Source organism: Suncus etruscus, chromosome 17, assembly GCF_024139225.1.
Source record: "Suncus etruscus isolate mSunEtr1 chromosome 17, mSunEtr1.pri.cur, whole genome shotgun sequence".
Lineage (NCBI taxonomy): Eukaryota > Metazoa > Chordata > Mammalia > Eulipotyphla > Soricidae > Suncus > Suncus etruscus.
Window position 1 is genome coordinate 65,159,007 of NC_064864.1, and position 22,278 is coordinate 65,181,284.

Sequence of the window (22,278 nt, forward strand, 5' to 3'; positions counted from 1 at the left end):
TCAATCCCCAGCCTCTCATATTGTCCTCCAAGCCCGCAAGGAATGACTCTTAGTGTAGAGCCAGGAGTATCCCTTTAAACACCACCAAATCAGAAAGTCTGAACGCTGCTGGATGTGACCCCCTCCAAAAAAAAAGAAGCCAGGTATAATGTATTTCTCTGAGTTTTCTTTTGGTTTGTTTGTTTGCTTTTTTTTTGGGGGGGGTGGTGTCACACCTGACAGTGTTCCTGGCTCTACACTCAGAAATCGCTCCTGGCAAAAAAAAAAAAAAAAAATCACTCCTGGCAAGCTCAGGGGACCATATGGGATGCCGGGATTTGAACCATCCTCCTGCATGCATGGCAAACGCCCTACCTCCATGCTATCTCTTCAGCCCGATGGGCCTGGCTTTCAAGTTGAATCAAACTGTCTTTAGAATTGTCTTCATTACTTAAAATATAAACCCATTATTTTACCAGCAAAATAGGTTTAGTCTGCAATGACAGATGAAGGGCAACTTGCGAAATTCAAGCTACAGCAGACCTGAAATTGGGCCAGTGATCAATAATATTGTCCTGACCCCAAATCCTGAAGGTCAAGCCAGTGGCTCCTTTGGGATCTTCTTCCCCTTTCAGCACTCCAACCCGCCAACTTGGTTTCAGGCAGATATTAGAGGAGAACTAAGGGAACCAGCCTGGAGGGCATTTCCCATCCTTCTTTCTTGGAGCCAAGGGCCTGCAGCCCATCCTTTCTCCCATTTGTTTTCTCCCTTTTTGTTTACTTTTGTTTATTTTGGAGGCCACACTTGGCAGTGTCAGGGGTTACTCCTGGCTCTGTACTCAGGAATCACTCCTGGCAGTGCTCCAGGAACCATATGGGATGCTGAGGATCAAACCTGGTCAGTTGGCTGTTGCAAAGCAAGTGCCCTACCCACTGTACTATCTTTCAGTCGAACCCAAAAAAAACTCTTTTTTTTTTTTTGGTGGTTTTTGGGTCACACCCGGGAGTGCTCAGGGGTTATTCCTGGCTCCAGGCTCAGAAATTGCTCCAGGCAGGCACGGGGGACCATATGGGGCGCCAGGATTCGAACCAATGACCTCCTGCATGAAAGGCAAACGCCTTACCTCCATGCTATCTCTCCGGCCCCCAAAAAAAACTCTTGTGAAGGTGCAGACAAGGTGATTATCTTGGGGACACACCTGTTATAATTTTGTTGTTGTTGTTTTGGGGCCACACCGTGTGGTGCTGAGGGATAAGTCCCAGCTCTGTGCTCAGAAGTCGCTCCTGGCGGGCTCAGGGAACAATATCGGATGCCTGAAATAGAACCCTGTTCGTCCCAGGTCAGCCCCTTGCAAGGCAAATGCCCTACCGCTGTGTTATCTATCATTCCGTCCCCCCATAATAATTTTTCAACCTGCCAATGTGTTCCAATGCTCCTTTTCTTTTCTTTATGGGGGAGGGTTGGGATCACACTTGGTAGTGATCAGGGGCTACTGCAAACTACCCTCAGTGGTGTTGGGATACCTACCATATGCTTTGCTGGCCAACCAACTGGGATTGGCTGCAGGCAAGGCAAGATCTTTCACCTCTATGCTATTACTTTAGTTCTAGCTCTTTCCTAAATTTCTTTCCTGACCTGATACTCATCGACAATTTGGCCCTGGTGAGGCTGCAGAACTACTGAATTATTTTTTTTTGGGGGGGGGGACACCCAGCAGTGCTCAGGAGCTGCGCCTGGCAGGCTCGGGGGACTGCATGAGATCCTGGGAATCGAACCCGGGTCAGTCCTGGGTCAGCAGAAGTGTGCAAGGCAAACACCCCACGGCTGTGCTATCTCCCCGGCCCAGAACCGAACTTTTATGATTAAAAAACCACAGGTAAACCAGGTCACCAAAGAAAAAATTGAATTCTTCAGCTGAAAAGAATGGAGAGTGGGGAGAATGCTCGAGAGCTTCCCCCTACAGGCCAGTTCTGCTCCAGTTTCTCAATTTGTCGGTATGCTGGTACAGCCGGAATAGGCTGTTAACAGGCATTTATCATCGTCACACAATGCTGGAGGTAAGAAGCCCAAGATCTTGCGACCGACTTTTTGAGGCCTCCCTGTGGCGTACAGGTGACTTTTTCTCTGTTTGAGCTCATCTCTGGAGTCTCCTGGAAAATCTCAACTGACTCTCGATGGAGTGTAGGGGCAGGGCGAGGCACACCTGCCTGTGGCATTTGGGGATTACTCCGGGCTCTGTATGGGGGTCACTCCCAAAGTGTTCAGGATCTGAACTGAATCTGGGTCTTCCCTGTTTGCAAAGCACTTGCTGCAGTCCACCGAGCCTCTAAATTTCTCTAGTCTTCACATTTCTTCCTATTACTTATCAGGACCCTAGTCAGGTTGGATTTGCTGTAATGGGCACGTTTTTACTTCATTTGATGCGTCAAAGCCCCCGTTTCTATACAAACTCACATTCGGAAGTTCTGGAGGGTTATATGTCCCTGGGTATTTCCAATCCAGAGCAACATCTGAAACATGTTGGCATTATATATATATTTCTTTCTTTCTTTCTCTTTCTTTCTTTCTTTCTTTTTTTTTTTTTTTTTTTTTTTTGTGGTTTTTGGGTCACACCCGGCAGTGCTCAGGGGTTATTCCTGGCTCCAGGCTCAGAAATTGCTCCTGGCAGGCACGGGAGGACCATATATGGGACGCCGGGATTCGAACCGATGACCTCCTGCATGAGAGGCAAACGCCTTACCTCCATGCTATCTCTCCGGCCCCTCTTTCTTTCTTTTTTCTTTCTTTCTTTCTTTTTTCTTTCTTTCTTTCTCTTTCTTTCTTTCTTTCTTTCCTTCCTTCCTTCCTTCCTTCCTTCCTTCCTTCCTTCCTTCCTTCCTTCCTTCCTTCCTTTCTTTCTTTCTTTCTTTCTTTCTTTCTTTCTTTCTTTCTTTCTTTCTTTCTTTCTTTCTTTCTTTCTTTTTTTGTGGGGAAGGCTTGGGGAGGTCAGCCCTGGCAATGCTGAGGGGTTCTTCATGGCTCTGAATTTAGGGAATGCTACAGTGATAGGGATTGAACCCAGGCCTTCTGCATGTAAAACAAGTGCTCTAGGGGCTAGAGTGATAGCAGAGCTGGAAGGGCATTTGCCTTGCATGAGACCAACTGACCGGATTCGATCCCCAGCATCCCATATGGTCCCTCAAGCCAGGAGTAATTTTGGAGTACAGAGCCAGGAGTAACCCTGAGCACTATAGGGTGTTCCCCCCACCAAAAAAAAAAGCCAAAACCATAAAACAAACAAAAAAACTCAGGCACTCTAGGCTATTGAGCCATTTCAGAGGTGTGTGAGGGGGCTGTGTTAGGATTTTTTTTCTTTTTGGTTTTTGGGCCACACCCAGGGGTTACTCCTGGCTCTGCCCTTAGACATCACTCCTGGCAGGTTTGGGGGACCATATGGGATGCCAGAAATTAGACCCAGGGGGGCCGGAAAGATAGCACAGCAGTAGGGTGTTTGCCTTTGAAGCGGCTAACCCAGGACTAAAGGTGGTTCAAATCCTGGCATCCCATATAGTCCCCCGAGCCTGCCAAGAGTGATTTCTGAGCACAGAGCCAGGAGTAAACCCGTATGCTGCCAGGTTTAACCCAAAAACAAATCAAACCCAGGTCCATCGTGGTCACTGCATGCAAGGCAAATGCCCAACCCTATGCTATCACTCTGGGCCCCTGCATTCGGATTTGATATATGTTTGATATATGATTACCCTCAGATTAGATTGAGGATAATGCTTTTCAGTGGAAGCAAGTACTTGAGATACAATTGAATGTCTTGTTGAGGTAACTGATAGGATGCACAAGAGGAACTGTTCTCCTTGTCTTGTAAGAACCAAGATCCCCCACCCTAAGTCCATGATAAGGAACTCTAGACTAAAACAAGCCCAAACCTTAGTAAAGTGTACTTTTCCACTCCTGGCTGAAGGCAGAGTTGTTGTTGTTGTTGTTGTTTTTAAGCCTACAGCACCCAGTATTCCCAGGCAGTGGGTGTCCCATCCAAGTAAGTACTAACCAGGCCCGACCCTGCTTAGCTTCCAAGATCAGATGAGATCGGGCGCATTCAGGGTGGTAGGCCATAGACCAGAGAAAGAGTTAACTCAGAAATAAAACCAAGGGCGAAGAGATAGCATGGAGGTGGGGCGTTTGCCTTTCATGCAGAAGGTCATTGGAATCCCGGCATCCCATATGGTCCCCTGTGCCTGCCAGGGGCGATTTCTGAGCATAGAGCCAGGAGTAACCCCTGAGCACTGCTGGGTGTGACCCAAAAACAAAAAACAAAAAAAAAGAAAAAAAAAAAAGAAAAAACAAAAAACACCAAAGTTGGTACCCTCCAGAAATAAGGAACTAGAGATTGAGTGAGTTTGGAAAAAGGCTCCCTTTTTGGGTGTGGCCCAAAAAAAAAGAAAAAAAAAAGAAAAAAAAAAGACATTATATTGTTAATATTCTGTTAATGCTTGTAATTTCTATATAAACTGTAGCATAAAATAATTAACGATGGGGCTGGATGGCGGTGGATGGAGGCCTTTGTGCTTAGGCCCCAGCCACGTGGCTTCATTCCCCATCCAGCTGGCAAGTTCCAGGCCCAGGTAAAATCACTCACAGGCAGGCTTCAGGAAGAATCATCTTTATTTATGCCCTAGCCACCACAGGTGTGTGGCCTATGTCAACCTTTTAAGCATTCAGCTATATTTTGCTAGCCCTGCATCTTATCTCCTGTTAGCCATCTTCCCTTTGGGCTCCATGCGGCCCAAAGATCCAAAAGCCAGGAAGCCAAGCCGGGCCAAAAGAGAAACGGCAAAAGGGCGCCAGGCCCGAATCCCCTGGCTCAGAGGTTTATCTATCCTTTTCCAGACCCCTCCCAGAAATGGGAGGTCTTGCAGGTAGTTACACCTATTATCCGGTTCCCAAAACTCCTCCCAGATATGGGTGGGTCTTGGGGTACACCACATAAACTACTTGAAGATTTGACTCGGGGTCCTTGCCAAGACTCCCCTAGTGGGATGAGGCTCAGACTTTGGTTAAGCAAATAAACTCCCTTTTGCGCCTTACATTACCGGAGGTGGTCTCAGATTCTCAGGGCAAGGTGTCAACTCAAACCCTAATAGTCCTGTAAATTGTTGTTCCTGTAAATTTTTTTTGGGTGTGGCACATCTGGCAGCACTCAGGGGTTACTCCTGGGCTCTGCACTTAGAAATTGCAACTGGCAGGCTTGGGGGACCATATGGTTATCCAGGGAGGTCTGTCCTGGGTCATCGCATGAAAGGCAAACACCCTACCACTGTCTATCACTCCAGCCCCAATTTCTTAAATTCTTGAGTGATATACCAAGACCTCCTATGAAATGTGGCACAAATGGGGTGATAAGTGTTCCAAGAGGCTTCCAAACTGATTCTGAACCTGTACCAGCCCCGAGAGCCTTTACATTTTCTGGAAGAGCTGGAAACATGAGCTATTGCTACAGGAGTAAATGCAGGGCCTTCAGGGCACCAATTCTGACCCCACCCTCACTTTTCCCTGGGGACCAAGATGGCTGATTAGGAGAAATGCAACACTCTCCCTATAGCTGGTACTTCCTCTACCATGCTCAGGAAGTGTCCAAACCATCTACAGCACAGTGCTGACTGAAGAAAAAACAGGGCCCAAATTTAGTGCTTATCAGATTACAATGCAAATATCGCCTTTTCACGGTGGCACAATAAGTCACTGACTGGCTCAAGGGACCTTATGGTATGCTGGATCTGTCCGGGTCTGCCGCAAGCAAGGAAAACGACCTAGTGCTGTGCTTTCGCTCTAGTCTAGCCCCTTCCTCATTAGTTTTGAGGGCACTTCAGGCTGTATTCAAGGCTTACAACTCCAGGCTTTTCACTCAGGGTCACCCCTGGTGGGCCTTGGGGACCTTAAATGCTGCTGGGATCAAACCTGGGTCACAAGCCAGGAGCAATTTCTGAGCACTTAGCCAGGAGTAACCCCTGAGCATCAAATGGATGTGCCCCCCACCAAAAAAAAAAAAAAAAAAAAAACCTGGGTCAATTTTATGCAAGACAAGCATCCTGCCCACTGTTTTCTCTCTAGTCCAGATAAATATTTTAAATAATTTTTTTTTTTTTTTGGTTTTTGGGCCACACCCGGTAACGCTCAGGGGTTACTCCTGGCTATGTGCTCAGAAGTTGCTCCTGGCTTGGGGGACCATATGGGACGCCGGGGGATCGAACTGTGGTCCGTCCAAGGCTAGTGCAGGCAAGGCAGGCACCTTACCTCTTGCGCCAAGGCCCGGCCCCAATATTTTAAATAATTTTAAGAAGAAACAGATTATTGTTCTCTTTTGGTTTTGGGTTGCACCCAGCAGTGCTCAGAGATTACTTCTGGCTCTGTGCTTAGGGGATCCCTCTTTGAGTGACCATATGGGATGTTAAATAACAAATCTGGGTTGGCCACATGCAAGACATGTGCTCTAGCCACTATACTACAGCTCAATCCCCAAGAAGAAACAAAATCAAGGGCCTGAAAGATAGTTCAGTGGGTAAGGCCCTCTACTTGGGTTCAATTACTCAACAGCCAATAGGGTTTTCCCAGGATTGTCAGGAATGATTCCTGAGAAGAGGTAGGAGTAAGTGCTATATACAGCCAAATAACTTTTCAAATAACTTTGAAAAAAAAATTTTTGGTCACACCCGGCAACACTCAGGGGTTACTCCTGGCTCTATGCTCAGAAATAGCTCTTGGCAGGCTCAGGTCTGCATGAAAGGCAAACTCCCTACCTCCATGCTATCTCTCCCGCTCCATAACTTTGAAATTTTAAAGAAACAAAATGAAACAGGGGCTGGAGATATAGCACAGCAGTAAGGCGTTTGCCTCGCATGTGGCCGACCTGTAACAGACCCGGATTTGATCTTTGGCATCCTATCTGGTTCCCCAAGCTTACCAGGAGTGATTTCTGAGCGCAGAGCCAGGAGTATCTCCAGCGCCGCTGAGTGCGACCCAAAACCGAAAAAAAGAGGAAAAAACCACCCTCAAAACTCATAAAGAACAACTCACAAATAAATCCAAACAGTTTATTGCCCAATGGGAGGGGTATGTGTAATTGTAATCTGAACATGGCTGGAACCCTTAATTGTGGGCACACATCTGAAAGCAGTGTGATACCATGCAATCTCTCATGTTTCTTACCTGCAAACTGGGGATCTTAAAAAGGACTTCTCAAGAGAGGGAATGTGAAGTCTTTTAGGAAAATGATAGTGGGGGTGGAGAGATAGCGAGGAGGTAGGGTGTTTGCCTTGCATGCAGAAGGATGGTGGTTCGAATCCCGAATCCCATATGGTCCCCTGAGCCTGCCAGGAGCGATTTCTGAGGATAGAACCAGAAGTAACCCCTGAGCGCTGCCGGGTGTGACCCAAAAACCAAAAATAAATAAATAAATAAATAAAGATAGTGAGGGCCCGGAGCGATAGCACAGCAATAGGGCATTTGCCTTAAACACACAGATCCTGAATGGACCTGGTTTGATCCCCGATGTCCCATATGGTTCCCTGAGCCAGGAGTGACTTTCCTTTCTTTCTTTCTTTCTTTCTTTCTTTCTTTCTTTCTTTCTTTCTTTCTTTCTTTCTTTCTTTCTTTCTTTCTTTCTTTCCTTCCTTCCTTCCTTCCTTCCTTCCTTCCTTCCTTCCTTCCTTCCTTCCTTCCTTCCTTCCTTCCTTCCTTCCTTCCTTCCTTCCTTCCTTCCTTCCTTCCTTCCTTCCTTTCTTTCTTTCTTTCTTTCGGGGCCACACCCGGTGATGCTCAGGGTTTCTCCTGGCTATGCTCTCAGAAGTCGCTCCTGGCTTGGGACCATATGGGACGCTGGGGGATCGAACTGCGGTAGGTCCTAGGATAGCGCAGGCAAGGCAGGCACCTTACCTCTAGCGCCACCGCGCCGGCCCTGCCAGGAACGATTTCTGAAGCGCATAGCCAGGAGTAACCCCTGAGTGACACCGGGTGTGGCCCAAAAATTAAAAAAAAATTATAGTGAAATGAGAACTGTACTAGACAGGACAACTGTCTTTATCTAACTACTTAAAGATAAGAGTAGTTTTCCTGCCAGAGAAATAGCACAGCGGTAGGGCATTTGCCTTGCAAGTGGCTGATCCAGGACCAATTGGCTTTTCAATTCAAATTTCAAATCCTGGCACCCCTTATGGTCCCTCGTGCCATGCCTGCCAGGAGCGACTTCTGAGCACAGAGCCAGGAATAACACCTGAGCACTGCCAGGTGTGACCCCAAAACAAACAAAAGAGTAGTTTTCCTTATTTGGTCAGTCCTGAAGCCTTGCCTTTATTTTGCTTAGGTTTGCATATAACAAACAACGTTCTTCTAAAGGCTGGAGCCTTTGCACAGCGAGGAGGGCAGGTGTTTGCCTTGCACGTGGCCTACTGGGGTTCCTTCCCCGGCATCCCATATGGTCCCTTGAGCCTGCCAGGAATGATTCCTGAGGGCATAGCCAGGAGTAACCCCTGAGTGTGACCAGGTTTGGCCCCCTGCATAAAAAAACAGTTCTCATCAGGTCTGGGATGGGGGGTGGGTGGGGATGACACATTGTTTTGTCTGCTAACCTGGGAAGTAATGTGAAACTTGGGGGAATGAGGACAAACTGTCCTGAAGTCCTCTTGTAATCATCTTTGGCTCATTTTTGCAATGGGTCTATTACAGGATCGTCTTAGTGTGAACTGTACCTTTGAGTGAACATCTCTGCCCGTCTCTCTCTCTTGGCTGACATTTTGCCAAGCTAGCAGAATAATTTATGTGTTTTGTTTCGGACCACATCCAGCGATGCACAGGGTTTACTTCTGGCTTTGCACTCAGGAATTACCCTGGGTGGGACTCGGGGGATCATATGGGATTGTAAGGGATCGAACCTGGGGTCCGCCTACCCACTGACTATACTATCAGTCCCGGGCCCGTGGCTGGATGGTTAATGAATGGAAAGCCTGCCTCCTCTTCTTGTGTCAAAGAAGTGTGGAAAGCGAGAAGATGGAAGAAAAGCAGAATCGAAGGAGAGAAGGAAGAACTTCGCAGAGCAGAGACAGAGCGAGCTTCCGGGCTTGAAGAGCGCGGGGAGGGAGGAGCTAAATGAACGTCGAAGCCGGTCCGCAAGCGTGGCCAGTGGGGGCGTGGCCTGTGCAGGACGAGGAAGTATAAGATGTGCCAGTAGAGGGCGGGCTCTTCCGAGGGCAGACCCAATAGAAGATGTGGCCTGAAGTGGAGTGGGCGGGGCCTGCTAGGGCCGGCCCAGTAGAAGCCGGGGGGGGGCTACGGAGGGCGTGGCCGGTGCATTGGACGGCGGGTCTAGCAAATGAAACCTGAGGTGGGCGGGACCTGAGAGGGTGGAAGTAGAAGTGGGGCTCGAGGAGGGCGTGGCCTGCGGATTGAACGGCGGGCCTAGCAAATGAAACCTGGCGTGGGCGGGGCCTTGGAGGGCGGGCCCAATAGAAAGACGAGGCCAGAGGAAGGTGTGGCCTACGGATTGGCTGGCGGGCCCAGGAAATGGGAGCTGTGGCGGGCGGGGCCTTGGAAGACCTGCCCAATAGAAGGCTGGGCCGGAGGAGGGCGTGGTCTGTGAATTGACTGGCGGACCCAGGAAATGGAACCTGTAGTGGGCGGAGCCTCGTAGGGTCGGCCCAGGAGAAGGAGGGGCCGGAGAGAGGGCGTGGCCTGCGGATTGGACGGCGGGTAGGGCCTAGCCAATGGAAGCAGAGGTGGGCGGGTCCTTGGTGGGCGGGTGCAGCGGAGGGCGTGGCCCGCGCCTGAGAGAAGCGGGCGGCGGCGGCGGCGGCAGCGGCGGAAGATGGCTGCGGCGGAGGCGGCGGCGGACCCTCAGCTGATGCTCGGAGTCGCGCTGATCGGTGAGGACGCCGGCGCCCCCGCCCAAGCCGCACTCCCCCTCCGCCCGGGCCCGGGGCCAGCCCCGCTCCCGCGCCCCCCGGCGCCCCCTGCGGCCTCCTGTAGTAGTCTCGGCCTGCGCGGGAGCTGCGGTCCGGCGGCTGCAGAAGATCCCGGAGCCGCGCACATGCCCCGCGGCGGAGCTGCTCCGGCCCCCGCCCGACTGCCGCGGCTGGCGCGGGACGTGGCGGGCGGGCGGGCGGCGGGGCCGGGGTCCCGGGGCGTGGGAGCCGCGCGTGACTGTCCGTCAGGCGCCGGCCGCCGGGTCATGTGATGCGCGCGCTGCCGACCGGACCGTCCCCTCCGCTCCGCCGCCCGCCGGCAGAGGCGTCCCGGGGTCTCGCCTGTCCTAGGGCCCATCCTGTCCCTGTCCCTGTCCTGCCCCGGCGCCCAGCAAGCGTGCGGGACCTTGGGCAGCCCGTGCTCGGATGTCCTCTGCCTAGGCACCGCAGGTCCCGGGCTGGACGAGGTCTGGCTCCTAGCGCTCAGCCTCGATCCTTTGGGTCCTTTGGAAGTGTTATTCTCAACGGCCACCTCTGTGTCCCTAAGCTCCGGGCACTGTCGTGAGATCAAAGTAGCAAAGTGTCATCATCATTATTATTATGGTTTTTGGGCCACACGCAGGGCTGCATGGGATGCGGGGGATCGAACTTGTTTTGGTCCTGGGTTGGCCTCATGCAAAGCAAACAAACACCCTACCCACTGTGCTATCACTCCAACCCTTATTATTATTATTATTAATTATTTGGTTTTTGGGCCAGACCCGGCAGTGCTCAGGGGTTACTCCTGGCTGTCTGCTCAGAAACAGCTCCTGACTGGCACGGGGGACCATATGGGACACCGAGATTCGAACCAACCACCTTTGGTCCTGGATCGGCTGCTTGCAAGGCAAACGCCGCTGTGCTATCTCTCCGGGCCCTTTTATTATTATTATTACCTATTTTTATTTTGGTGCCACACCAGCTGTGCTCAGGGCTTACTCCTGGCTCTGTGCTCAGGAATCACTCATGGTGGGCTTGGGGGACCATATGGGATACTGAGATCGAACCTAGACATCCCCTATGTGCCTTCCTTCCAACCCCAAGCCTTGATTTAAGAAAAAAATTTGTTGTTGTTGGGGTCCGAGTGGATAGCACAGAAGTAGGGCATTTGCCTTGCACGCAGTCAATCCAGGATCCGTGGTGGTTTGAGTCGGGCATCCCATATGGTCCTACAAGCCTGCAAGGAGTGATTTCTGAGTGCAGAGCCAGGAGTAAACCTTGAGCGCTGCTGGGTGTGGCCCAAAAAAGCAACAACAACAACAAAAAATTGTTTTCAGGTTACTTCTGAGCTGTGCCTGAAGTATTTTCTGACTACAAAACCTGGAGTAGCCCCTGAGTTAATTGGGTGTGGCCCAAACACCCAAAAATATACTTGCAGAATATCTTTCCAACCAGACTTTTGTTGTTGTTTTGTTTTGTTACTTTTGGGTCACATCTGGCAGCGCTCAGGTGTTACTCCTGGCCTTATGCTCAAGGGACCATATGGGTTGCTGGGATTCGAACCACCATCCTTCTGCATGCTATCTCTCCGGCCCTCCAACCAGAATTTAAAAAAACAACAAACCAGAAAATAAACAATAACTTCTGAGAGAATTTCTGTGGACAGAGACGGATCATATATGTAGAACCTGGAGGTTGTCTTTTTTCTTTTCTTTTGTTTTTTGTTTTTGGGTCATACCCGCCAGCTCTCTGTTTACTCCTGGCTCTAATGCTCAGAAATTGCTCCTGGCAGGCTGAGGGACCATATGGGTTGCTGGCATTTGAATCAGTGCATGCAAGGCAAACACCCTACCTCCATGTTTTCTCTCTGGCCCGGGATGCTTAGCATTGTCCTTCATGATATGTTGCAAAGCTTTTTACACAGATAGCCTAAAACTTTTATTTTTTTGTATTCTTTTTTGGGTCATACCCTGCAGCACCCAGGGGTTACTCACAAATCACTCCCGGCAGGCTCGGGGACCTTATCGGATGATGGGATGCCGGGATTCAAACCACCGTCCGCAAATGCATTACTTCCGTGCTATCTCTCTGGCCCCATCACCTAAACTTGATCCTGAGCACTAGATCCTTGGTCCCGGAGAGGTGGGTGGGAATTTGGTCTCCCCTGCTTCCTATTGCTGTGTGAAGTGGGATGTTAGACCAACTCCCTGCCATGCTTTCGAGTAACCAGTCCATTAGCATCCCTGCTGCTCATTGACGTTCTCTCAATGACCATCTTTCCACTGCAGAAAAAGACACGAACGGGGAAGTTCTGTGGGCCTGGTGTTACCCCTCCACCACAGCCAGCACCAGGGCTCTACTGCTGAGGAAATGCTGCCTGACAGCCGAGAACCAGCTCCTCCACCCCTTTGTCTTTGGGCAGCACGACAGAATGTGGATTTATATCACCACAGCTGAAGTGCCAGATTCTTCCGTTTTGAAAAAGGTACATCTGTGGTTGGCCAGGAGCCAGACATACTTCCGGTGGGGTAGGGGAGCTGGCTGCAGGAGTTAGGCATGTGCTGGGTGTATAGCAAGTCTGGTTTTATTCCTGGCACTGAATGGTCCTCTAAACCCAGGCCGGATTCCTGCAAGGCAAGGTCCAACTTCCACACTCCTTCCCGACTCCTCTTTTCTGTAATGTTGAACTTTAGGCTTCAGCATTTACAATACCTTTTTGGGGGGAGGTTATGCAAGGAATTGAACCCAGGACTTCACACATGTAAGGCAAGTGTTCTATGTCTGAGCCTTCTTCCTCAGCCCCAACAATATACTTTCTTTGCTATCTGTGCTCAGGGCTTACTCCTGGCTCTGAACTCAGGGATATATACTGGTATGCTTGAGTGTCCATATTTGTGCTGGGGATGGAACCCGGGTCAGGTGTGTAAGGTAATCGACCCACCCATGGTGCTATCTCTCCAGCCCCATTGCACTTTTTGTAGTGCCCATGCAGGCTGGTTACAGTGTTCTGAAGCCCACAACACACTTAGTGTGGTGCCAGGGGACTAAACGGCAAAGCTGCCTGGCTTGCTCTTGGCATAGAGCAGTACTCTTACCACAGTGGTAAGGCATTTGCCTTGCCACATGGCCAACCTAGGTCAAACCTGGGTTCAATTCTCGGTACCCAATATGGTCCCCTGAGCCTGCCAGGAGCAATTTCTGAGTGCAGAGCCAGGAGTAACCCCTGAGTGCCTCCTGGTGTGACGCAATAAACAAAATAGAAAACAAAAACAAAGCCTAGAGCCAGTGGTCCTCAAACTATGGCCCGCGGGCCACATATTGTATTTGTATCTGTTTTGTTTCTTCATTGCAAAATAAGATATATGCAGTGTGCAGAAGAATTCGTTCATAAGTTTTGTTTTTACTATAGTCAGACCCTCCAATGGTCTGAGGGACAGTAACTGGCCCCCTGTTTAAAAAGTTTGAGGACCCCTGCTAGAGCAATGCCAGGCATCATACTTGTGGCTGTAAGCTTGCAAATGCCTGCCATGGAGCCATCTTCCTAGGCTTCTGACAATGTAATTAAATGCTTTATTTCTTTTTTTTTTGGTTTTTGGGTCACACCCAGCAGCACTCAGGGGTCACTCCTGGCTCTACGCTCAGAAATCGCTCCTGGCAGGCTCAGGGGACTATATGGATGCCGGGATTTGAACCACCGACCTTCTGCACGCGAGGCAAATGCCTTACCTCCATGCTATCTCTTCAGCCCCATAAATGCTTTATTTCTTAGAAAGTTTTGAATTGTGTCTCCTGCATGGGAATACTAGATGTGATTATCAGGAATTGCACCTATCATCATAGAGGCTATATTAACATAAATAAGTGAACTTTATTGGTAAGCTTTTAGGGATTTTTATATTTTATAGCACTCTGTAGAGAATTATTGCAGGAACTGGATGATTTTCACGATAGGAATTTTACTGGAAAGCTTTGAGTTTTTTTTTCCCCATCTTTCATTTTATTTATGAAAATAGTTGCTAAGTGGGAAGCTCTGATACTTACAATCTGAGTTTTATTTTAGTGAGTTTTGGGAACTTTCTGTTTTTTGGGAGGTGGGGTTCGTTTTGGACAACATTCAACAATGTTCAGGAGATCACTTCTGGTAGCGCTCAGGGGACTATATGGAATGCAGAGATCAAACCAGGGCAAGTGCTTTACTACCTCTGGCCTCAAACTTCATGTTTGTTTGTTTGTTTATTTTGGGGGCTACATCCGGCTGTGCTTTTGTATCTGTACTCAGAATTCACTCCAATAGTACTTGAGGAACTATATGTGGACTCAATATAAACTACCATCAGGGACTTAGATTTTATTTTTGTATGTTATACATGGTAATGCTCCGGGGTTACTTCTGACTCAGCTCTGGGTGCTAATATGGTGCTGGGATTTAAACAGAGGCTCCTACAGGCTAATTCAGCCATTTGATATATATTCAATTGGCTTTGAGGACATAAAAATGCACTTGTTTGGGGCAATAGAGCAATACGGCAGTTAGGCTACTTGCCTTGCACGTGGCCAATCTAGGGTCCATCCCCGGCATTCCACATGGTCCCCGAGCATTGCTAGAGTGATTCCTGAATTTAGAGCCAAGAATAATCCCTGAACATGGGCAGGTGTGGCCCCCAAACAAAAACAAACCAAAAAGAAAACAACTTGTTTTTGTTTGGGGGTCAGTGCTCAGGGAATGTTCCCACTGGTGCTCAGAGAACCATATGCAGTGCTGGAGTTAGGGACAGAAACTGGGTTTCCTGTGTGCACAGTAAGTACTCAGCCCATTGAGCTCTCTTTCCTGCTCAAAACTCACTTATTTGGGGGGATGGGAGGATGCACCCGGCATGCTCAGGGTTCTGTGCTTATGGTATCCCTCTTGGAGACCTTGGGGGACCATATGGGGTGCCAGGGATCGAAGCTGGGTCAGCAGTGTGCCATGCAAGCATCTTCCTCACTGTGCTATTGCTCCACCCTTGTTCTTTTTTTTTTTTGGTTTTTGGGCCACACCCGTTTGACGCTCATGGGTTACTCCTGGCTATGAGCTCAGAAATCGCACCTGGCTTGGGGAGACCATATGGGACGCCGGGGGATCGAACCGCGGTCCGTCCTATGCTAGCGCTTGTAAGGCAGACACCTTACCTCTAGCGCCACCTTCCCGGCCCCTCCAGCCTTGTTCTTTTCCTTTTAATGTTGCCATGTCTTGTGTACTAGGTTTGTTTACATTATTATTATAAAACTTTTTTTTTTGGGGGGCCAGGTAGGTGGCGCTGGAGGTAAGGTGTCTGCCTTGCAAGGGCTAGCCAAGGAAGGACCGCGGTTCGATCCCCCGGCGTCCCATATGGTCCCCCAAGCCAGGGGCGATTTCTGAGCGCATAGCCAGGAGTAACCCCTGAGCATCAAATGCGTGTGGCCCAAAAACCAAAAAAAAAAAAAAAAAAAAGAAATAAAACTTTTTTTTTAAAGCTGTTCTTTTTTGTCTCTTTTACACAGGTGACTCATTTTTCTATTGTTCTGACTGCCAAAGATTTTAACCCAGAGAAATATGCTGCCTTCACTAGGATATGGTGTAGGTCTGTATGAAAACTGGATTCAACACTAACACAGCAAAGTGAAGCTCAGACTCAGTGGTTTCAGGGCCCGTGTCTATACTGAGGAAGCACATGTCAGCCTATCTCCCAGTTTAAGATCCAGTGGCCTTCCAGAGACTGTTTTAGAAAGAGGAACTTTCTCTTCTGCTTAGTGTAGTGTTTTTTGCACAATTAATGCAGTTGCTGTGTACTTTGAATTTATTCTCCTAATTAAATTTATTTATTTATTTATTTATTTATTTTTGCTTTTTGGGCCACATCCGGTGATGCTTAGGAGTTACTCCTGGTTATGTGCTCAGAAATCACTCCTAGCAGGCTCAAGGACCATATGGGATGCTGGGGGATCGAACTGCAATTCATCCTAAGTTAGCACTTGCAATGCAAATGCCCTACCATTTGCGCCTCTGCATGGCCCCTTTAAATTTTATTTATCTGTTTATTTATTTTGGTTTTGGGGTCACACCCAGCAGTGCTCAGGGAGTTATTCCTGGCTCTACGTTCAGAAATCACTGCTGGCAGGCTTGGGGACCATATAGGATGCTGGGGACCGAACCCATTTCCATCCTGAGTCAAACCCGGTTCCATCCTGAGTCGGCTGCTTGCAAAGGCAAATGCCCTGCTGCTGTGCTATTTCTCCGGCCCCTATATTTTAGATTTTGGTTGTTACGTATTTTTGGTTTGTTACGTATATTTGCTTCCAAGCTAGAACTTTTTCTAGGAATGAATAGGAAAAGTTTTTTTTTTTTTTTGTTTTATTTTAGGGCCACAGTTGGTGTTGCTCAGGGGTTATTTTGGCTCTACACTCAGAAATTGCTCCTGGCAGGCTTGGAGATTATATAGGATGCCGCGGATTGAACCTGGGTTGACCATATGCAAACTAATGCCCTACCTGCAGTGCTATTGCTTCAGCCCCTCTTTTTCTTTTTTGACTTTTTGGTCCACACCTGGCGGTGCTCAGGGCTTAGACCTGATTCTGCTCAGTATGTGGAGTGCCGGGGGTTGAACCCATGTTGCCCATGTGCAAGACAAGTGCCCTACTCACTGTGCTCTTTCTCTGGCCCCAAGGCTTACTGATTTTGCAGCCAGCTCACAGACACTGCTTCCTAAACGTGGTCATAGCTGCTGTGTGACCCTGAGGCAGAGGGCTGCCCATCATCACATCATGGATAGTGGGGCGCAGTCCACTGATCATGGAGATACTCTGTTCTCCCCAGGCCAGAATTTGAGAATTCCGCACAGGTGTCTGTGAACACACAGTCGACCCCTTCCATTGCCCTGGTGGACTATGGCTCTGGTCCTTGGGCCAGAACGTTGAATCTAAACTAGGAGCTTTTTTTTGTTTTTTTTTTTTTTTTTTTTGGTCACACTTGGCAGCACTCAGGGGTTACTCCTGGCTCTACACTTAGAAACCCTCATGGCAGGCTCGGGGGACCATATGGGATGCTGGGATTCGAACCACCGTCTTTCTGCATACGAGGCAAATGCCTTACCTCCACAGTCTCTCTCTCCGGCCCCTAAATTAGGAACTTTTTGGAGCTTCCAAGAATCTTCTTGCCAGGATTATTTCTGCCTCTTCGTGGCAATATACCTGGGGTTGGAAAAAACTTTGGAGGCTGTCAGGAAGGATTCCTCTAGCTCTGTACTCGGGCTGCTCCCAGCAGTGCTCTGGGTACTTGTTCCAAGCATGGAACCCCTTGGTGCTCCGCCCTTGAACTATGTGTCCTGTTCCCGAAGGAGGTCTTAGCAGTGATGTCCCTGTGCTGTTCCTTGCTTGTACTGACAGTCTGGAAGCGCTGGCACATATAGGGCTGCCCTGCTCTGCTGGCTCTGCAGGTCAGTCGGGGGCACCCACCTCCATCTGAGCTGGCACTTGACTCCACAGGACTTTGCCTGCCCTGGTATGGCACTGACAGGACTGGACCATCCTCCACCCTTTTGTGCACCTTCAGGTGGATGAGCTGGAAGCCCTGCAGGTGTGCACAGGTGAGTTTGTGTGTAGTGTGTGTGAGTGATATACCTGGAAATATATGTGAGCTGCAGATGTGCATGTGTGGGTGACCTAGGGCTTACTCTTGACTGCACTCAGGAATCACTTCTGACGGTGCTCTAGGACCATATGGGATAACGGATCAGTCCTAGGTCTGCTGTGTGAAGGCATGAAGGCAAGCACCCTGCCTGATATACTATCGCTTTAGCCCCTGATCATTCATTTCTTTGTCAGAAGCAAAGCAAATAACTTTTCCACTGAGCTATTCCAACTCTTAAGATAAATTTTCTTCATCTGGTGAAATACTTGTTGCAGTGTTACGTACAAGTGCTGGGGACCCGCCCTACGCCACTCAGGTTAGAGTGTGTGTCCAGCAGTGTTTGGGGTATTGTTAGCGCTCCGCCTGGCAATGCTGTGGGACCTGTGATGCCTGGTTCAACTCCAGGACCTCCATTCATTGTGCACGGGCTATGCTCTGACTTATGCCGCATCTCCGTCCCCAGTGGTTGTGTTAATGTTGGTGTTTGTGGTCTACACATGGGGGTGTTTAGGGACTCAATGCTCAGGGATCACTCGTGGTGCTAGAAGTGCTTAGGGAACCCCAGGGATCAAACTACAGACTCATATTCAGTTCATGTGCTTAGGCTGCTGCATATGTGCTTAGGCTGCTGCATATCTGTCACACAGCAGCTTATTTAGCTTATCAAATTCTCGTTTAAATTCCCTAACAGGCCGGGAGAGAGAGCCTATTAGACAGGGAATTTGCTCTGCACTCAATCCATCCTTTGCACACTTGATGGTCCCCGAGCCCCACCAGGTTTTTTTTTGAGTGGGGGCACACCCAGCGACGCCCAGGGGTTACTCCTGGCTGTTGAGCAGAGCCAGGTTTGGTCTCAGAACAAGAAGGAAGAAAAGAATGCCAGGCTTCCAGAGCGAGCCCCTTTGTCTGGAGGCACTAGTGGGGGTTTCTGCCAAGACCCTGGCCTTGGAAGCTCTCTGCTCTGCTCCTGCCTCATCAGCCAAGAAGGCCAGAGCCACCACCACACATTGCAGACCCACCTTGGGTCCCATTCATGTCGCCCTCTCCACCCTGTGTGTCCATGTCTGCTGCAGGTTACGTGGCTGGCTTTGTGGATCCAGAGGTGAGCAACCGGCCAGACCTCTATGATGTATTCGTGAACCTTGCAGACAGCGAGATCACCATTGCTCCACTAGCCAAAGGTGAGTGTTGGCACCTTTGCATGTTCTTGTGCCTCTACCCCATTCTGGCACCTCTGCTGACCTCATCATGAGCAGGGTCAGCTTGCAGGCCCTGGTGTAGTTTCTGACACACACAGGTGACAGCCTTTACTGGGATATTTTCTCATGCTAGGCTACATGACTCCAGGTTCAGCCAGGAGTTGTTTGGGGCTTTGGGATCACAGAGAACAGAGCTATAGTATCAAGCGAATATGTGGATATATATGTGATGATTCTAGGGATTGAATTCACATCCTCACACATTAATCACTGAACCTCTCTCTGTTCTTTTCTTTTCTTTTTTTTTTTTTTTTTTGGGTTTTTGGGCCACACCCAGCAGTACTCAGGGGTTACTCCTGGCTGTCTGCTCAGAAATAGCTCCTGGCAGGCACAGGGGACCATATGGGACACCGGGATTTGAACCAACCACCTTTGGTTGACCCCGGGATTTGAACCAACCACCTTTGGTCCTGGATCGGCTGCTTGCAAGGCAAACACCGCTGTGCTATCCCTCCGGGCCCTCTCTGTTCTTTTCTATTTAAAAACATTGTGGGGCTGGAGCAGTAGCTCATCAGAGAGGACATTTGCCTTGCATGTTATCGACCCGGGTTCATTCTTCGGCATCCCATAGGGTCCCCTGAGCCTACCAGGAGCAATTTCTGAGCACAGTCCAGGAATAACCCCTTAGAACGACTGGGCCAAAAATTAAACAAAAAAACATGGTGGGAGGGAGGCATTGAGAGATAAGACAACATGCAAGGTGCTTGCCTTGCGTGTGGCTAACCCAGATTTGATGCCCAACACCACCAGGAGTGATCTGAGCACAGACCTAGGAGTCAGTTCTGAGCACTGCCAGGTATGGCCCAAAACCAAACCAAAAATATTTTTTCTTGGGGCCGGAGAGATAGCATGGAGGTAAGGCGTTTGCATTTCATGCAGAAGGACGGTGATTTAAATCCCAGCATCCCATATGGTCTCCTGTGCCTGCCGGGCGATTTCTGAGCCTAGAGTCAGGTCTGATGCTTGAGCATTGCCAGGTGTGACACAAAAACCGAAAAAAAAAAAAAAAAAAAAAACACAATACCTAAGTATTTTACGACATGCAAATCCAGCCCTACTGGTTTTCTGTAGAAAACATGTCACATGAAGGGCTGGAGAGAGCACAGCGGTGGATTCCTGGCAACTCATACGAAGCTTGCCAGGAACATTTCTGAGCAGTCAGGAGTAAACCCTGAGCATCACTGGATTTGACCCTAAAACCAATCATTAATAAACTACTTTAATAAAGAAGTCACATGAAAGTGATGGGGAAATGACAGGGAGGGGCATTGTCTATATTCAAATGGAAGGTGTCAATGAAATGTGTTAAAGAATTATGAATGAAATCCTATCAGCAAAACAACTATAACCACAGTATAAAAACATTTTTTTTTTATTTTTAAAAGTGCTTTTCAGGGGCTCAGAGAGATAGCACAGTGGTGGGGAGTTTGCCTTGCATGTGACCGACCTGGGAGGGACCCAGTTAGATTCCTAGCATCCCATATGGTCCCCTAGCCTGCCAGGGGTGATTTCTGAGTGCAGAACCAAAAGTGACCTCTGAGTAATGCTGGGTGTAGCCCCCAATTAATCAATGAATAGTTTAAAAAATAAGAGCTTAAAAGAAAGTGCTTTTCAAATCAGGAGCAATATAGTACAGTGGGTTGGGCATTTGCCTTACATGAGGCAGACCCGGGTGTGAATCCCAGCATCCCTTAAGGTCTCTGAGCCAGGGTTAAGCACCGAGTCGCTTCCAGATAGGGGCTCTCCTTCTACCAAAAAAATGCCACTAGGAGACCAGAGTTATATTACAGGGTGTAGGGCCTATTTCCTGCTCGCAACAGCTAATAGTCTCTCCTAGCAGACTGGTGGGTGGAAGGCAAATGCCCCATCCATCTCTCCCCCTACCCCCACTGGTGAAGAGACTGGTGTTTAAATACTGTTTAAGAACTTAATCATGGGGCCAGGTGGTGGCGCTGGAGGTAAGGTGCCTGCCTTAACCTGTGCTAGCCTTGGATGAACTGCGGTTCGATCCCCCCGCGTCCCATATGGTCCCCCAAGCCAGGAGCGACTTCTGAGCGCATAGCCAGGAGTAACCTCTGAGCGTCACAGGGTGTGGCCCAAAAACCAAAAAAAAAAAAAAAAAAAAAAAAAAAAAGAACTTAATCATGGGGCTGGAGAGATAGCATGGAGGTAAAGCGTTTGCACTTAATGCAGAAGGTCGGTGATTCATCCTGGCATCCCATCTGGTCCCCTGAGCCTCCCAGGAGTGATTTATGAGCATAGAGCAAAAATAAACACCCCTGAACACTTCAGAGTGTGACCCCTGAACACTTCAGAGTGTGACCCACACACACACAAAAAAAGAACTTAATCATAATTACTTCATTTCATGGTGTCTGAATTTTCTTTACAAAATTTTTCCCAACTCTATTGATCTGGAGACAATTCCCAAGCCCAGAGCATTATGATTTGCTTCCAAGGTTAAGTTCCTTTCCTGAGCACAGGGTCCTGTAAGTGAATCTCCCAGTAGTCAATGGTTGATCCCCAGCTTCCCCCATGTGGCTTTCCAGCACTACCAGGAGTGATTTCTGAATGCATAGCCAGTAATAAGCCCTCAGCATTGCCAGATGAGACCCCCCCAAAATGAAAATTTTCAAAACCCATGTGGTTTTTTTTTTTTTTTGGTTTTAGGGTCACACCTGTCAGCATTCAGGGGTTACTCCTGGCTCTACGCTCAGAAATTGCTCCTGGCAGGCTCGGGGGACCATATGGGATGCTGGGATTCGAACCACTTCCATCCTGGATCTAATGAATGCAAGGCAAATGCTCTGGCTCCAATTCCTTTTTTGTTTTTGGGTCACACCTGACAGTGCTCAGGGGTTACTCCTAGCTCCAGGCTCAGAAATCGCCACTAGGAGGCACAGGGGACCAAATGGGATGCCAGGATTCGAACCACCATGCTTCTGCATGAAAGGCATATGCCTTACCTCCATGTTATCTCTGTGCCCTCGACACACCCTTTTTAAATTTAAAAACAAAAAACAAAAAAAACATGTCTAACACGGGTCAGGGTGGCTTTGTGTAAAGCACAAGCCCCTTGCTCATGTAAGGCACTAGGTTCCATCACACACAAAAAAAATCATTTGTCCCTTCATATACCTTCTTCTCTTGATTCTTCAGGCGTTCCTGAAGTTCCTTCTTTCTTTTTCTTTTTTTTTTTAAGTTCCTTCTTTCTTTCTCCAGTTGTTCAACCTGTTTTGCTATGATAAAATCGGGATCCAATTCCTCAAGATCCTGAAAATAAGGCAAATGCATTGTCAGTGATACGTACATACATACATACACATACATACATACACACACACATACTACCTCTCTGGCCCCCAGTGATGTCTTTTTTTTGTTTTGTTTTGTTTTTGGACCACACCCATTTGATGCTCAGGGGTTACTCCTGGTATGAGCTCAGAAATCGCCCCTGGCTTGGGGAGACCA

The 22,278-nt window shown here is 48.7% G+C and overlaps 1 protein-coding gene and 1 pseudogene across 1 annotated transcript in view; one reads left to right on the forward strand and one right to left on the reverse strand.

Annotated features, from left to right (window-relative positions):
- Positions 1-3,965: 3,965 nt before the first annotated feature.
- LOC125995301 (uncharacterized) lies at positions 3,966-4,091 on the reverse strand (annotated as a pseudogene).
- A 5,732-nt stretch (positions 4,092-9,823) lies between these two features.
- DENND10 (DENN domain containing 10) overlaps positions 9,824-22,278 on the forward strand; it is a 106,180-nt gene continuing 93,725 nt past the window's right edge. Inside the window, exon 1 of the mRNA XM_049764502.1 lies at positions 9,824-9,885. Coding sequence (XP_049620459.1) covers positions 9,828-9,885 — 58 coding nt within the window. The 5' untranslated portion in view covers positions 9,824-9,827. The remainder of the gene's footprint in view (positions 9,886-22,278) is intronic.